This window comes from Ochotona curzoniae, unplaced genomic scaffold (genome assembly GCF_017591425.1).
Source record: "Ochotona curzoniae isolate NIBS_2020 unplaced genomic scaffold, NIBS_Ocur_1.0 contig_46, whole genome shotgun sequence".
Taxonomy (NCBI): Eukaryota; Metazoa; Chordata; class Mammalia; order Lagomorpha; family Ochotonidae; genus Ochotona; species Ochotona curzoniae.
The window spans coordinates 927,894-946,019 of record NW_024466340.1 but is presented as its reverse complement, the minus strand read 5'-3'; the positions used below and the strand labels follow the sequence as shown (position 1 = coordinate 946,019).

Here is an 18,126-nt window from a genome sequence, read left to right as displayed (position 1 = left end):
TTGCCTTTTGAATCAGTGAAAATAAATAAACACTGAAACAAACTAAATGTCTGTGTCCATTCGCCTCAATTAAAAAAAAAAAAAAAAAAAGACACTATGAGACTGCACTCATTTCCTTATGGCTCACAGGGACCCTCCTGCACTCCTGGCTGGCAGACGTTTCCAGAAGGGGGCAAGCTGCAGCCCTTTGAAGTGGACATATGTATTTCTTTTTTCTTATACTTTTTCTTTTTAAGATTTATTTCTTTGAAAGTCAGAGTCACACACACAGAGAAAAAAAGGGATTACTCCCTCTGTTGATTCACAGATGGCTATCTCAGCAGCTGTCGAGTCAGGTTAGAGCCAGCAATCAGGTACTTCCTCCAGGTACCCAAACACACCATCCTTTGCAGCTTTCCTAGGCCATTAACAGAGAGCTAGACCAGAAGTGGAGCAGCCAGGACATGAACTGGTACCCGTACGATATACTGGCACCCCATGGAGGACACCTTTTACCTGCTACACTGCAATCCCAACCCCACACGTGTGCTGAGAGAATCCCCAGAAGCACCTTAGAACAACCCATGCAGCAGAGATGCTTTTAAAAACAAAAGTAACGGATGAAGGGGAACAAGAGGGGGAGGGGAGTGCTTCTTACGCACAGTAGACCAGGAGCTCGGTGGTCACCTTTCGATGTCTCCCACTGCGCATGTTCTCAGCCAAGCAGGTGTAGTTGCCTTGGAGTTTTGGCGACATGAGGAAGAGCGTGAAGTTGCTGACTGTCAGGTTGTTTCCAAAGGGCTCGTCGCTGGAATCTGGGGCCTTGAACCACCACTCAACCATGGGCGGAGGCCAGGCACTGCTGGTGCAGGTGAAGTCTGCATGGGAGCCCTTGGCTGCATAGAGCGTGCCATTGGGGAGGGTCCCAGTGGTAGAGATGTTGACCTCAACCTGATAGGGGCCGCCTGGGAATGACAGAGGGGAAATCATCAAGAAGCATCCAAGGACAAGGACAGTATCGATTAAACGCGGACCATGTGACAGACACTGTCCCAAGTGCCCAAATATACTCTTCCATTCATTCTGGGCAGTTGTATGAGCCTGGCTAGGGGATAAACACATCCTTGGAAAGAGTATAAATTACTACCTTTCAGAAGCATTGCAAAGGGGAAAGGGCAGCTAGCATTGCACAGGAACACACAGACTCCATTCCCACTAGAAAGTGCTGTTTGCAGGGCTGATGTTTGAGATTGTGAATTTGGAAAGGATCTCCACCATGTCCAGAACACATGGGGAATTCACCACCACTCCTCCAATGGTGTGCACAAACCACATGGCATACACTTGGAATAGTCAGCTTTTCATTACTATGCCAAGTTACCTGACGTTGGCTCTTTATCAAGAAAAGAGGCCTACTGTGGCTCATGGTTCTACAGGTGCGAGGTCCAGGAGCCTCAGGTGGAGATCGTCTTCTTACTGGCATCACTCACTGACATCACATGGCCCGAGACAGGGAACACGTGTGTATGTGTGGGTATCCTGGTCTCATTCCTTTCTTTTCGTCTTGTATTTTATTTCTCTCTCTCTCTTTTTTCCTTCCTCGATCTATTTATTTGAAAGGTAGTTACAGAAAAAAGGAAAAGACGGAAAAACAGAGATCTGTCCACTGACTCACTCTCCAAATGGCTGCAAGAGCCAGGGCTGAGCCAGGCTGAGACTGGAATTCTATCCAAGTCCCCAATGTGGGCATCAGGAACACGTGGGCCATCTTCCACTGCTTTCCCAGGCCATTAGCAGGAAGCTGGATTGGAAGTGCAACAACCAGGACTCAGACGAGATCGGGCATGTTCAGGTTGGTATGGCCGTAGACAACAACCAGGACTCAAACCAGTGTCCATATGGGAAGGTGCTGGCCCCAAATGGGGAGGCTTAATTTGCTACACCAATGTGATGCCTCTCCTTCTTATGAAGAGGGAGGATCCAATCATGGGGGCTTCACTCTAGCAATGCTATCTAATGTCTTAGTCCTTCTTCAAAGACCCCCACCTCCAAGCACCATCATTATTAGATCAAGTTCCCACTCTCTGAATTCCTAACTGCATCCAAACCGGTCACAGAGCCACACTGTGGGGTTGGCAGGGAGCCAGCTGTCAGACCTGAGCTCTGCCCTAGCTGTCATTAGTTAGTTCCTCTTGCTGACTACCCACCATCCAGCAGAACCACAGCAAGGCTCAACACTCGCTTTCTTACACATTGGTGGATGCTTTCAGCAGTGTCTGTGTAACCAGCCCTTAATAAAGACCTTGGGCGTGGAGTCTTCCTGAGTCTCCCCAGGAGACTCCTGGTGTGTATGTCCACCACTCCTTGCAAGCTTAAAGTGCATCCCTGATAAGTCTATGAAACCAAGACTTGGGCAAGCTCGTGCCTGGCTTCCCCTAGACCATGCCCTTCCCCACTGCTTCCTCTGCTGCTTCTGTTTTGCATTCTTTTGTGGTGATGGACCATGTCACATGCTGTTCTTGTGCATCCAAAATAAATAAATAAATATTTTTTAAAAAGAAGAAGAAGATTCTAGTTTAGAAGCCTAGGGCTTAGACACACAGCATTGGGGTGACCCATCCATTCACCTTCAGCCTCAGGTTAAGGCCCAAGGAGAGCAAGCCCTTTATCCCTGATTGCAATGGATTCTACTAACAACAACAACAACAACAACAACAACAACAAGTCTTCTAACTGGCATGGGGCAGATCAAAGCAGCTGACATCTTTCTGCAGTTTCCCTGGCTATGGTAGTCATCTGGAGTGAACCAGTGGACGGAGGATTCTCTCTCTCTCCCCCTCTCCATAACTCTGACTTTGAATATAAATAAATCAATCTTCAATGATAATCACCATCCAGAAAGTCAGTGTTTAGCTAAAGGAATAAACTCATGGCTGCACAAGTCAGGACAGAATCGGGCTGAGGGGCTGTGGAGGGACAGGCTTCCTCTACATGCTGCCCCTAAGCACACAGCACCAACTTCATCCGCATCTACTTCCAGCCACGGGACAACTCCGGGGACTGGAGCCTTCTGTGAGCTCTATTCTTCTATTTACTTAAGATTTATTTATTTTTATTGCAAAGTCAGATATACAAAGAGGAAGAGAGACAGAAAGGAAGATCTTCCATCCTATGATTCACTCCCCAAGTGGCTGCAACAGCCGGTGCTGCGCTGATTCGATGCCAGGAGCCAGGAACTTCCTTCAGGTCTCCCACGTGGGTGCAGGGTCCCAAGGCTCTGGGCCATCCTTGACTGCGTTCCCAGGCCACAAGCAGGGAACTGCATGGGAAGTGAGGCTGCCGGGATTAGAACCAGTGCCCATATGGGATCCCGGTGTGTGAAAGGCGAGGACTTTAGCCGCTAGGCCACCATGCCAGGCCCTGTGGGCTCTATTCTTAGCAGTGTGCTGGTCTCCCAGCAATGCCGGGAGCTGCCAGGACCACACCACTTCCCATGGAGGACCTGGAAGAAGAGCTACAACTGTGACCCGGGAGCTGCTCCTGCGTCTCATTACCTGATGTCAGCTCGCCAGTGAGGCATGCGGACTGGCGGGTCTGTGGGTGCGCCTGCAGCTGGCATGCATCCAACTAAACACACCACACCTCCCAGGTGCTGGTGGCCAACACCCAGACTGGCAACACCTAGGCATATGCAAAAAGTCAGGCATTTCTGGGTCTTCCAGATGTGGTCAGGGGGACCCTGTGGCCTAGCATGGATAGAGAAAACCTCAAAACTAGCTGGAATGATCTGGGTTTTGGGTTTTTTTTTTTTTCTTTCAGAATTAGAGAGAGAAAGAGATAGAAATTTCCCATCCACTTGATTGTTCCCCCAAAGGCCTGCGACAGGTGGGGTAAGGTAAAGCCAAAACTGGCAGCGCCACTCGAGGCATCATTGGCTGCTTCCGGAATTCACGCTGGTACCAAGCTAGGATCAGGACGGGGCCCCGAACATGAACCTAGCGTCTTTGATGCAGGGCACAGGGCTCTTCACAGATGTCCTAAAGGTCGTGGCAGATGCCTAGCAGCCCATGGAAGGGCTTTTGATGGGCGCAGTTCTCAGCAGGAAGTAGGATCAGTTACAGTGAAGGATTTCAAATGAACACATCAACCGGGAGAACCGAAAGGGCCTGCTGAGCTCTTCAGTGTCACGGACACAGCATCTCGTGACCCCAACCCGGGGTCGCATGAGATTGCTTAAGCAAAGCTGACACCCCCTCTTCTTGCTCGTGGGGGTTCTTTCAGACCTCCTTTACTACAAAGGTGGTGCAGAGAGTACCCCTCAGCCCAGAGGCCTGGGACATTGGCAGAGGCCTCACTTGTGTGGCATCGCTCTGGGAAATGTCCAGTACCATTAGTACCACGCCGAGCTCTGAGAGCCATCTCTGGATCTTGGGATTAGGGATGCCCAGCCTACCCCAGGTTCTTTCCCTCCTAGCTCTGTCACATCCCCTGACACTCCCAAGCAGAAGCCACCAGCTCTTTGGGTTTACAAGGTGATGGCAGCAGTCAGGTAGACCGACAGACTGACAATGGGTGGAGAAACAAAACTGAAAAAGCCAATAAACGGTGACAAGGGCCTGGCAGCGGACCAAACCTGCACTCAGTGTCGGGTGTTGACTGGCCTTGCCTCCTCAGCCTAGCGATTACAAGGAAGTAGGAGTTCTGATTGGGTCAGCCCTGGGTGTAAATCCTGCTGGCATTAGTAAATGGGCAACCTTGGGCAAAGGCCCACGCCCTTCACTCTCACCGTCCTCTGCTTTCCCAGAATGAAAAGAATACTGGTGACTTAAAGTCCCAGGTGACCTGAAGACTCCTGGGAGATACCGCATGCTCGGAGGACTGGGCTGGACTGCTGCAGCCCAGGACAAGACCCAAATCCACAATTCCAAGGACACCAGGATTCCCCTTACCAGAAGGTCAGCATGACAGCCACGTGGGCTTACAGGTGCACCAGCCCCATCCCCCAAGCCCCAGATGAAACCTAAAGGACTTAGGGAGTATCGTGCAAAGCAGCTTCCGCACTGCCACATGTAAAGGGGTTCATGTGTTCCCTAAACACCTGCTTGGCCTGACACAGAAGAGCCTGTCACCGGGAGGCGGGAAATACAACTGGGGCTGATCTTTGAATGCATCTCTCAGCTCCCCAGACGCAGAAGAGATCGGGAGTGAAGGACAAAGACCGCTGGGTGCTCCCTTGCTATCCCCTTGCGCTGTGAGACAGGTAAGCACACAGGTGTTCTGACCTCAGGCCTGCTCCAAGGGGGAGGCAAGAGAGGCTGGGAAGAAGAGGAGATGAGCTGTAGCCTTGAGCTGCTGTGGGCTGAGGAGCCGCTGGGCTCCTGGGAGCGCTGGCCCACTTGCCCTGGCCACATTCTTCAGCCCCACCTTGAAATGATTAAACGGCACAGATTCTTGTCAGTGGTGACTGAGAGAATCACATGATGAGTGCCCGGTCCAGACAGGTGAAAACTCCCCAGGGGTAAAGGAAATCTGAGTCCCAAGAAGGGAGCAGCTCCAAATGCCTGCTGGCGGGCAAGGAAAAGTCCAGGTGCTACCCAGGGAGAGAGCCATTTGCAGCCCCCTGCCTGGCTTCATTTTTCAGCAGTGTCTCTGTCCACCCCCACATTAAAAGTCACTCACAGATAGTGACCAGTTACATCTCAGAACTGTCCCCGCCCTGCGAAGCCACGACCCCATACGAGCTCCCTATTAATGTGCGCGGGAAGGCAGCAGAAGACGACACAAGTGCTTGGTCCCTGCCAACTGTGTGGGAGCATGGATGGAACTCTGGGCTCCTGGCTTCAGCCTGGACCTATCGCTCTAGCCATCATGGCCATTTGGGGAATGAACCAGCAGATGAAAGCGCTCTCTCTCTCTCTCTCTTTCTCTCTCTATATCTCTATCTCTCTATCTCTTTCTCCATTCTCTCTAATTCTGCCTTTCAAATAAATAAACAGGGCCTGGCGCAATAGCATAGTGGTTAAAGTCCTCTCCTTGGACGCGCCGGGATCCCATATGGTCGCCGGTTCTAATCCCAGCGGCCCTGCTTCCCATCCAGCTCCCTGCTTGTGGCCTGGGAAAGCAGTCGAGGGCAGCCCAAAGTCTTGGGACCCTGCACCCGCATGGGAGACTTGGAAGAGCTCCTGGCTCCTGGCTTCGGATTGGCTCAGCTCCAGCCGTTGCAGTCACTTGGGGAGTGAACTGTTGAATGGAAGATCTTCCTCTCTGTCTCTCCTCCTCTCCATATATTCACCTTTCCAATGAAATAAATATATAAATAAATCTTAAAAAAAAAACCCAAATAAGTAAACAAATCTTACCAAAAAAAAAAAAGGGGGGGGGCCTGGTGTGGTAGCCTAGTGGCTAAATTTCTCACCTTGCATCTGCCAGGATCCCATATGGGTGCCAGTTCGTATCCTGGCTGCTTCACTTACTATCCAGCTCCTGTGGCCTGGGAAAATAGTGGAGGACGGCCTAAAGCCTTAAGGCCCTGTATCCCAGAGTGGGGGACCTGGAAGAAGCTCCTGGCTCTTGATTTCAGATTGGCTCAGCTCTGGCCACTGCAGCCACTAGGGTAGTGAACCAGCGGATGGAAGATCTTTGTCTCTCCTTCTCTCTGTAAATCTTACTTTCCAATAAAAATAAATAAATTGAAAGAAAGAAAAGAAGAAGGGGAGGGAGGGAGAAAGAATTGTCCCTGCCAGGCCATGCAAGGATCTTGCCAAGCTTTTCTTCTTGAGGAGGGTGAGTGCCCAAGTCCCCAGTGATGCTGGAGTCAGCCAGCACACGGCCAGGGCTCACGGCGGGGCCAGAGCCGGGCGGAAATGGCTGGCATTTCCTGATACACCCACGTTCCTCTCAAGAATTCTGCCGATGCAGAAGCCCTGTGCTTGCAGATTCCATCACAGAAGCAAGGAGACACATCGGAGGCCTCTCTTTCCTTCCCCCAGCCCGAGTCGCTGCATCCTGCTGGTCTACCTCCAGCACGTGCTCTGTACCTGTGGACTTCCACCAAGGGCACTGCTGCCTCTCGGCTTCCGGTCACCAACATCCTGTACTGGCCTCCCTGTTTTCAGAGCTCTTCTGAAGGCCACACACACACACATACACACACAAATATTCCACATATGTGTCAAGTGATGCCACACCCTTCCAGAAGCTCCTGGAATTTCATCTGCATTCAGAAGAAAAGTATCTTACTTCTGTAACTACTCAGCCTCATGATTTCCTTGGCTAGCCACTATGAACGCACCCTCCCTAGGATGGGTTTGTGACACAGCAGGTGGAGCTGCTGCTTGCGTGGTCAGCATCCCACGTCCCACACCAGTTCAAATCCCAGATCCTTCCCCAATACAGCTCCCTGCTAATGAACATGGGGAGGCAGCAGCAGACTGCTGGCTTGGGCCCCTGCACCCACTGGGGAGACCCAGATGGAGTCCTGGCTCCTAGCTTCAGACAAACCCCTGGCTATTTTTGCCACCCGGAGAGCAAACTGGAGATGGGAGATCTCTGTCTCTCCGTCTCTCCCTCTCTGTGTCACTCTGCCTTTCAAATATAGCTCCCGACTCTGAGGTGGGAAGTCAAGGGGCCAGCAGGGTATGCTCCCATCAGAAGGTGCTGGGTGGGTACAGCAGCCAGCTTTTCGTCACAGTCATGGAATACCTGAGGCAACTCCATAAAGAGAACAGATCCAGGAGCTCTCAGTTTGGGAGGTTTTAGATCAAGATTAGCCAGCAGACAGCAGTGGCAGAGCAAGTGCAAGGGAAGGACTGTGTGGCGAGCTGGGAAGGAGAGAAGCCGGGCCCAGCTCAGCCTTTCACAGCCACTGCTTTTGCAAGGGTGACCTTCCCAGGGCATACGCCGGCGAGCTAAGGACCTGCTGCTGGGCCCACCCCCTAAACGCCATCACTGGATGAAGTGTCCACCCTCTTAGCACCATCAACTTTGGGGACCAAACCTTTGACACATGGGCCTTTAGGGGATACCCACACACATCCAAACCACAGCAAGAAACTCCCTTCCTTTTCTCTCCCCCAGGGTGGTGGCCACAGCTCGCTGCCAGATCTGGTTGGCAGCCTCACTCCCGTGTCTGCCCCGTCAGTGTTTGAGGCTTTCTTTCTGTCTTCACATGGCTTTTTCTTCTTCTTACAAGGACTCTGTGGAATTAGATTTACTTGTTCTTAATCTGATTTGATATGTCAACAGCCTATTTGCAATTAAGGTCACATCTGTAGGGATCAGAGATTAGGACACTTTTTTGGTGGGGGCGGAGGGCCAGGGAGGACAGAATTCAACTCCTAACATGCCCGCCCTACCCAGGTCCACCTGACCTGCCCTGGCCTCTGCTGTTTCCCAGGTCCAGCCCTCAGGGCACTGGGCTCCAGCCACACTGGCCTCCCGCCCCGCCCCGCCTGTGGCTGTATCTTGTTCCACCCATCTCTAAACTGGTGCCGGTTTTGCCAGGCGGCTCTGTCCCTGACTGCTGTACAGCTGACTCCTCCTAAACACTCGTACGGAATGTCACTGCTGGGTAAATCCTTCTGAACGAAAGTGCTTGGGAGCAGCCGTGTTTCAGAGTGCGGATGTCTGGGGACTCACAGTATCTGCATAGGTTTTTACCAGGTGAGCATAGGTAACCCCAAAAACCCAGCTTGTGAGGCATTCTGACTTTCAGATTTTTGAATTGGAGATGTTAAACCAGTACCTTCCAATGTTCCTCTCTTTTTTTTTTAAGATTTATTTTTATTATTTTTTTATTGGAAAGGCGGATATACAGAGAGGAGAGACAGAGAGGAAGGTCTTCCGTCCGATGATTCACTCCCCAAGTGAGCACAATGGCCGATGCTATGCCAATCCGAAGCCAGGAGCCCATATGGGTGCCAGTTCTAATCCCCGCAGCCCCGCTTCCCATCCAGCTCTCTGCCTGTGGCCTGGGAAAGCAGTCCAGGACGGCCCAAAGCCTTGGGACCCTGCACCCGCGTGGGAGACCCGGAAGAGTCTCCTGGCTTCGGATCGGCATAGCATTGGCCGTTGTGCTCACTTGGGGAGTGTGAATCATCGGACAGAAGACCTTCCTCTCTGTCTCTCCTCTCTGTATATCCGCCTTTCCAATGAAAAAATAACAATAAAAATAAATCATAAAAAAAAAATATTTCACTGACTGACTGAAAGACACAGAGAGCAATAGCTTGCATCTGCTGGTTCAGTCTCCAGATGCCTGCAGCAGTCAGGGCCAGGCTAGGTGGGAGTCAGCAGCTAGGAGGGTATCAGGGTATGCCACGCCAATGGCAGGAACTCAAGCACTCCCAGCGCCTGCCGCTTCCCAGGGTGGGCATCAGCAAGAAGCGGACTTTGCAAGTGAGACTCAAACCCAGGCACTCTGATGTGGCAGGTAAGCACCTCAACTGCTGTGGCCATTGTGGCTGACGGCGTAACTCACAGCCTGCAAGGCAAGCACCTCTTATGGGCAGCGGCTGGAGTGCAGTCCAGCTCCCCGCTAATGTGTCTGGGGGAGCAGCAGAGGACAGCTCAGTGCATGGGCCGTGGCATCACATGAGAGACCTCAAGCAAGCTCCTGTCTCTTGGCCCTTGGCTTTGGCCTGGCACATTGGATAGTGTGCTAGTGGATGGAAGCTCACTCGTTCTTTCTCTCTCTCTCGATGTTCTTCTTTATGTATATATATATATATATATAAAACATAGAATATATATATATATATATATATATATAGAGAGAGAGAGAGAGAGAGAGATGTTCTTCCAAGCTAGTGACTAATACCTTCTCCCTCAAGGACCAGGCAGGGCCTAGTGCTGTGGCACAGCGCTTTAAGCCACCACATGTAGTGCCAGCATCCTGAATGCACGCTGGTTCGAATCCCAGCTGCTTCACAGCACCCTACTTAGCTCCTGGCTCCTGGCTTCGGCCTGGCCCAGCCTGGCCCAGCCCTGCCCTTTGTGGCCACCAGGGGACTGAACCAGCAGATAGACCATATCTCTGTCTGTGTCTCTCCCTAACTCTCAAGCAAATAAATAAATCTTAAACAAGCCAAAACAAAACAGATGGCAAATATTTCAGCCTTTGCAGGCCAGATGATCCACGTCACGGCTGCCTCCCCCAGGCCATGCAGCAGCAAGGACAATCACAGATATACTAACCAAATGAGTGTAGCTGCATTCCAACGCTTTATATACAGACAGTGAAATCTGAATGTTGCCTAATTTTCACTTCACTGATATTCTTGGTTTATTTCACAGCATATCAAAAAAAAAAAAAAAAAAAAAAAAAAAAAAACATTTACATCCTCTGGGCCCTACCAGAACAGGCTGCAAACCAGACACAGCCTAAATTCTGTAGCCTGTGCACTCCTGTCTGGAGAGCCCATTCCTGCTCAGCCCAGGAGGGACAGTGGCTTGGGCCGGGCCCCACCCTCAGCACCGCAGCACAAAGCATCTGCTGCACCTGACGAGGCATGCGGTATCCCAGCCCCCACTTGCAAGGGAGGAAGCCGGAGGGGAGTCTTCAAGACAGTAACTGACAGTTACAGGAATCCATCCTAGCATTAGGACTGGTATTCAGCATCCTGGCCTGGGTAGGTTTGAAGTGACTCTGTCATATGATAAACTCAAAGTAACAGCAAGGATATTAACAACAGGCTAAAAAGAACGGCTCGCTAACATGCCAGAAGCCGCCTCAAGCTTCTATTCTTCATGGAGAAAATTCTTTTCATCCCCATTTGCAGGTGAGGAATTCCAGGTGACTGGAGGTCGCTCAACAACCAGGAAGCACAGTGCAGAATGAAACCCCGGGGCCACCTGACACTAAAACCCATGCATGGACCTGGTTCTGCCCGTCGCTTCCTCTTGCACCCCGAGTCCCAGGCCCGACAGCCCCACTTACTGGCCACCTGCAGCCACACTTGGAATTGCTGGGTCTCATTCAGGGTCTCCTGGCAGGTGTAGTTTCCTTCATCCTGCAGGCTCAGTGCCTCGATGTGCAGGGAGCTGGTGTTCCACAGAGAGAAACGAGCCGAGGCTGGCGGCAAGCTGGAGTTGGAGGAGACGAGGAGGACAGGCTCCGAGGCACTCCGGTACCAGGACACCAGGCCCCTGGGCCCCGAGACGTTGCCGCAGTGCAGGGTGACAGCCTCGTCGACTTCTCCCACGGTCACCACGACAGCCTCCGACCCTGCATGAGGAGGGGTCAGCCTGTTAACGACTTTGCTCGTGCTCTGAATAGCCTCTCCTTTAGACAAACCCTTTGCATTAAGACTTAAAGAAAAATCAAGCACATGGTTTTAAGACATGACGATGCACAGAGCTTCTGCTAGGTCAGAATTCCTAGCCAGTCCTTGATGTTATTGAACTTGGAATAGTTCGCATCTCACGCCACCCCTACCCCACTGTCCATTCCCTCCGTCTTAGCTCTGCCATGCCATCCCACTCTCACTGGGACTCAGTCACCTGACTGGCTTTAGCCAATGAGATGCTAGTAAATCTGCTGCACACAGACTTCAAAAGCGCTTATGCACACATGAACATCAGGAGAGACAGGAGGGCGCGTTTTTGGGTGCAACAATGATGAGAGGGGCTGGGGACGAGCACATCCCAAATCAGAGTGCCTGGGATCCAGTCCCCATTCCGCTCTCAAGTCCTGTTAACGCATACCCCAAGAGGCAGCAGCTAGGTGACAGCTCAAATGCAGGGGAGACCCAGCCTGAATCCCAGGCTCTTGGCTTTCGGCTGTTGCAGGCACTTGATGATAACAGATAATTCCCACTGAATCCAGAACGGGTGGAGGCACCAAGCCCTTGGCTTTGTTCCTATCTCCAGGCTTGTCTCCCTGAAAAGTCCCTGGAGTGAAAGCTCTCTTGGGAGTGGACACCAGACCATTCTGTAGGGGTTGGTCCTGTGGTGCTGTGGGTTAAGCAGCCGCCTACAGCAGCAGCATCCCATAGGAATGCTCGTTCCAGTCTTAGTTGCTGCACTTCCAATCCAGCTCCCCGCTAATGAACCTAAGCACGTGGACCCCAGGAGAGACCTGGATGGAGCTCCTGACAGTGGCAAGCCCTTTGGAGAGTGACCCAGCAGGAAGAACAGCTCTCTAACGTTCTCTCCTCTCTCTCCCTCTTCCCCCTGCCCCAACCTCTCTGTGGATAAGACAAAAACCTCCAGCAGCTCACACCCTCGTGGGGAAACAGTGAGCCAGCAATCACAACACAGCTAACCAGCACCCAGAGAAGACACTCCTGAGTCCAGCTGGGGCGACCGGCGGGCAAGACTTCCTCCAGCAAGCCAGAGTGACTTCAGTCGTCAGGTGGGGATGAGCTCGTGGTTTCTCCAGAAATCTCCCCCGCAGGATCAGGGTCGGGCGTTCCGAGCAGCAGGTAAGATGCTGTGTGTTCGGTCCCAGTCTCCGCTCTACTGATCCTGACTCTGATGGTTTCAGGACTGGGGTCCCTACCACCAACCACACTGTGGCAGGCATTTGGGGAGAGTACACCAGTGGATGGAAGACCTTGCTCCGTCTCTCTTCCCCTCAAATAGATTTAAAAAGTCATTCGCTTTCTAAAAGGCCAGAGTCACACTGACAGGAAGCAGCCCTATGAGAGACACAACTCATCAGGGCCCACCCCAGAACAGCTCCCTCAGAAACCAGGCAACAGGGAGTAGCACCCTTGCTTAACAAGCCTTATTTTTGTTTCTTTAAAACATTTTTTTTTATCTTTTATTTATTTGAAAGGCAGGGTAGACACAGACAGAGATCTTCCATCCACTGATTGATTCACTCCCCAGCTGGTTCAGGAGTCTAGAACTCCAGCCAGGGGCTGGAATGGCAGGGGCTCAAGCACATGGACCATCATCTGCTGTCTTCCCAGGAGCATTAGCAGGGGGCTGGATGGTCTGCAGGAACTAGAACCAGCATGGTGGATGCACCCTTGGTGCCACACCAGGCCCTCTCCGTGTGATTCTAATGTGCACTGAAGACTGACAGCTGTTGAAGTACACAGAAGGGCCTGGCACGGAAGCCAAGCAGCTAAAGTCCTCACCTTGCAAGTGCTGGAATCCCATGTGGGCACCGGTTCTAATCCTGGTGGCCCCGCTTCCCATCCAGCTCCCTGCTTGTGGCCTGGGACAGCAGTCGAGGACGGCTCAAAGGCCTTGGGACCCTGCACTTGTGTGGGAGACCCGAAGAGGCACCTGGCTTCAGATTGGCTCAGCTCCAGCTGTTGCAGCTGCATGGGGAGTGAATCAACGGACGGAAGATCTTCTCTGTCTCTTCTCCTCTCTGTATATCTGACTTTCCAATAAAATTAAATAAATAAATAAATAGGTAGATGAATTGCGCTGGATCTGGCACCGACCATCACCAGGTAACCAGAAGTAAATGCATCCACTTTGTTGGGCGGTTTTACAAGAATGCCACCCCTGCAGCACTGATACTCTGATACAGAGAGGCCATACGGGGACAGGAACCCGGGCAGAATCCCAGGGGGGAGGGGAGAGTGATGAAAGCACTTGAGAATTAATTAGTAGGGTTAGTTGCACAAGCTTGTAAACATGCTTAAAAGACAAACAAAAATAACAACAGCAAAGAAAAAAACAAAACAAAACAAAAACAACCTACCACGACCAGCAGCAAAAAAACAAAATCCCTGAACTGTCCACTCTGAAAAGGGTGGCTTTTGAACGACCCTCCAGAGGCCCCCCCAACCTTGTATTCTGGCTCCCCAGGAGGCCTGGGGCTGCTCTCCTGTTGTCACTCAGAGCTACAGGGTTCTTCCTGGCACCTTCTCCTGAGGTTGAGCCGGGTGGACAATCGGAGGTACCAAGCAGCAGGGAGTAAGCCTACCCATCTTCTGGAATGGGGCAACAACAGGAAGGTTGTCCCCCCCCACCCCAAGATAAACCCCAACTCCAGAAACACACAAAGAAAACACCCAACGCTCAAGAAGCCCTACTGCACTGCACACAAAGGCAAAATGGACCTGGGTGTGGTGATGGACATGGCCCACCCGTGCTGTGCCTGGCAGACAACCAGAAAGATGACTTCAGACTGGGTTCTGATGCTTGGGGAGGCAGCAAGTTACACACACACATATGTACACACACACGCACGCAAGCCCCATGACTGCGGCAGTTCAGGGAGAGATGGAAGGAATAGAAGGGCACTTCCAATTCTCAGGCGGCAAAACAACCTCTGGATTTTTCCAGATAAACTGGCAGTCAAGATGATAGGGATTTCGCAACGATTGCTTAAAAACAATTTTATCCAAAAAAAAAAAAAAAATCTGTTTAGAAACCTAACACTTGGGAACTTCTGGCACTTGCTGCCAGGAAACTCAGACACTTAATAAGGCACCACCAGGAGCCCAGCGGAGGGGGCTGGACCTGGAACCCGATCAGGGCCAGCTGGCTCCAGGTCCTTTCCCAGCCCTCACCCTCTGCCTGCTGGTCAACGTCGTGGCACACAGTGGACAGCTATCGCTGGTGAATCACTGGGGAAAAAAAAACTTAGTCCCCCCCATTGTTTGTTTTTGCATTTCACATTTTTTTCCTGTAACATAGCAAGAGGGGTACAGAGCAGGAATTTAAGGCTTTCTTTTATGACAATCACGTCCATTGCAGCAGGAAGAATTTTTTTTTTCAAAAACAAATAGAATTATTTCAAAAATAAACTTTCTATTTGCTATTATCTAAGACAGAGAAGGAAGAAGACCGGCATCTGGGGACGCCGGTAGCCCAGGAGGGCTGGGAGGGGTTTGGAGGAAAATCCACGGGTTACAGGTGCAAGGCGATCGAAGGAGGAGGAAAACTAAGAATCCTGGGTTTGAGTTCCGGCGCAGCAGGCAAAACCACAAAGAGATGTGACATCCGCGGCTTCAGACAGGCACAGACAATTGCCACTTTCCCTTCTACACGCGCCTCTCCATTTTTCCCACCCTCTGCGCACTCCCTGAGCCAGGAGGTCCCTCGTCCTCTTCCTAAGCGCCCATGTGCGGTGCGAGCAGGAAGCCCAGGATCCTCCCGGAGTGGCTTCGCGGCCGCAGCCACTTATCACCGCCGTGGGCCGAGGGAGCTGGGTCCCTCGCGGTCCCCACCCCATTGCTGCCTTATGAAACTCCACTTTTCTCTCCAGATCGCCGCCCCTTACCTGCCGCGACCCAGCGTGCCAGGAGCGCCCCGAGACAGACGAGGACTCCCGCGGCCATCTCGCCCCAGATCCCAGTTCTACCAAAACAGGCTCCTCCGGCCAGGCTGGGCGTGCGCCCCGGGGCCCCGGGCCCTGGGGTTCCGACGGCTCCTCCCGGATCCTCGCGGCGGCGGAGCGGACCCCCAGGAAGGGATGCTTGGGGCTGCGGGGAGTAAAGCCGATGTCCCAGACTGGGAGCTACGCCGGACGACGGGTACGGGTGTCCGCTCCCCGGCGCCCGGCCGGGGTGGTAGGGCGCACTCGCCCCTTGCGCCCGCCGGGCGGAAAACAACAGGAGAGCGTTCCCTCCCGCCTCTCCCGCAGGCGGGAGCCCAACTTCCTCCACCTTGGCCGGGGAGCGCTTTATGCAAGGGCGCGCCGGCTGGGGGAGGGACGCGGAGGTTGGGCCCTCCCTCGCCGTGGCCACTCCGCTCGGGACGGCAGCCTGGGGTCGAGGGACAGCTGGGTAGTGGCGTGCACTGCAGCGGCGCAGGACGCGCCCCCGCGCGGCACTGGGGTTGCAGGCCCGGGAGCAGCGCGGCCACCGGAGCGGGGCGGGCTGCGGGGCTGCAGAACGAAGCAGGGCCCCGGGGCCCGCAGGGACAGTCCTGCGTGCTTTGGTGTGCGTGGCGCGCCGCCAGCGCCGCCATCGCAGCCTTCTGCGCTTTGCGAGAGAGCGGGAGAAAGATGATCCCCGAACCTTCCAGCCAAAAGCAGCCACTGGACTCCCGTGGACTCTTTACCGGCAGAAACCGCACAGCGAGAGCAGGGGTCACGCAATCGGTGGGACTTTTGGGGGTTTTCTTCCTGGCTGGTGCTTTTAGCCCTCACCCTGTCCGGTCCCCATCCCATCCCTTCTCATCCCATCCCATCCCATCCGCCAGAGCTAGGGAGAATGTTGGCCTCAGGAAGAGCCCAACTCAAACAGCCCCGGGAAAAACTTCCTGTTTAACGGGGGGGGGGGGGGGGGGGGGGGGGAATGCTATTAGTACAGTAAAATATTAACAACAGGCTCCAGGAGGAAAAGCTACAAATGCTCATGTTATTTAACTTTTCTCTAAGTTTGGAAATGTTCATCACAGAAAGGGGAGAAGAAATAAAAATTGTTGCTAAAGCATCCATTCCTTGGTCCCGAGGGACCCTTACTGGAACGGTTCGTCCACAAAACCGGGTTTTTTTTTTTTTTTTAAAGCATATTTCTCCTTTCTTAATTCTTTTCTCAATGATTTCTTTAAATTCTTTGAGAGAAATTAAATTGTTGGAAAGAGCTCCCACCCTTTGGTTCACTCCTTCCTGCCCATCCCACTTCATCCCCCAGTGTTTGCAATGGCCTGGGCTGGACCAGGGCATTCCATCCAGGCCTCCAGCTGCTGAAGCCATCATGCCTTCCAAGGAAGCTGGAATCAGGAGCCTGAGCTGGGGATTGAACCCTGGTCTGTGTTTCTGGACACAGGAGTTCTAACCTTCCAGTTCCCAGCAGGGTTTCCAGGCATGAATCTTTTGCAACCCGATAGTCCTGCCTTGAGCAGACCTGTCCCTAGGTATTCCAGTCCTTGTTCAAGTATGCAAATGAAAGTTCGCCTGCTTTGCTGCAAGCACTCCCTTCTTCTCCAGAAGCGAATGGGGCTTCCAACAGCACCAGTAACTGGTGAGTTTTCAGTGCAGGGCCTGGAATTTCCCGTTCCAGGAGTATTGGGGGGGTGGGGGGATTTGGGAGGAGCTGACTCAGTGCCAGATTCTAACTTCACTGTGCCCTGCCTACTTCCCTTCAGCCAAGGAGGTAACACCATTCCCTTTTCATGAGTGAGAAGACCACGCCTCTGTGAGCCATGCTCCAAGCCACGCACTGAGCCAGGACTTCATACCAAGGCCTGCCCCATGCCACCCCAACCCACCCCCCTCACAAGGCTCCAGGTCTATGCAAAGACCAGGGCCATGGGGATGGAAGCCCAGAGGCAGCCACAGGCATTCCCCAGCCCTGAGCTGGCCCAGGAAACACCCGCCCTCTTGGGTGTGGGGCCTGCCAGCCCTGACAGCCACAAGCAGATCTCAGGGTGCCCAGCACTTCCCAAGCAGTGGCTGGGGAACTGGGCTGCTGCCCTGGGGTAACCAGTAAGGCAAGAGCCATTCACAGCCTACAAAACAGCCAATCTCCATAGGGACTTACATAAGAGACAGCTTAGGTCAGCACTCCTAAAGCCCATGGCAGCATTCAGGCCCCGTTCAGGCCATATCCAGGCCATGGGGCCAGGTCCTGCTCATTCCAGGCTGCCAGGTAGCCTCCTTCTGCTCTGTGTGTGTGTGTGTGTGTGAGTGATGTGGACTCTGAACTTTTTTCTTTGTAAAAAAAATAACATCTTACTGTGTTTGTTAGGAAGGCGGAGGTTCAGTTATAGATGCAGCTATCATCCACTGGTTCACAAGAGCCAGGGCTGGGCCAGGCTGAAGCTGGCAGCCGGGAACAGAGTGGCAGGGGCGCAAGGACTTGGGTCATTACCAGCTGCTTTCCTGGGCACATTAGAAAGGGATGCGGGTATCTTAACTACTATGCCAAACACCCATCCCTCCTTGTTTGTTTTTCTTTAAAAAAAAATATATATATATATATATATATATAAAGGCAGATTTAGAGTGAAGGAGAAACAGAAAGAAAGATCTTCCATCTGCTGGTGCACTCCCAAGCAGCTGCAATGGCCAGAGCTGAGCCAATCCAATGCCAGGATCCAGGAGCTTCTCTCTGGGTCTCCCACATGGGTGCAGGGTCCCAAGGCTTTGGGCCATCCTCAGCTGCTTTCCCAGGTCACAAGCAGGGAGCTAGATGGGAAGCGGAGCAGCCAAGACATGAACTAGCACCCATAGAGGATCCTGGGTATGCATGGCAAGGACTTTAGCCACTAGGCTACCGCACCAGGTTCATA

General features: G+C 52.6%; 1 protein-coding gene across 1 annotated transcript in view; it reads right to left on the bottom strand.

The window, feature by feature from the left end:
* The window catches only part of VSIG10 (V-set and immunoglobulin domain containing 10), a 29,195-nt gene extending 13,804 nt beyond the window's left edge, over positions 1 to 15,391 (bottom strand). Inside the window, exons 1-3 of the mRNA XM_040986918.1 lie at positions 15,170 to 15,391; positions 10,916 to 11,203; positions 642 to 944 (exon numbers count right to left, since the gene is read on the bottom strand). Coding sequence (XP_040842852.1) covers positions 642 to 944; positions 10,916 to 11,203; positions 15,170 to 15,227 — 649 coding nt within the window. The 5' untranslated portion in view covers positions 15,228 to 15,391. The remainder of the gene's footprint in view (positions 1 to 641; positions 945 to 10,915; positions 11,204 to 15,169) is intronic.
* Positions 15,392 to 18,126: the final 2,735 nt, after the last annotated feature.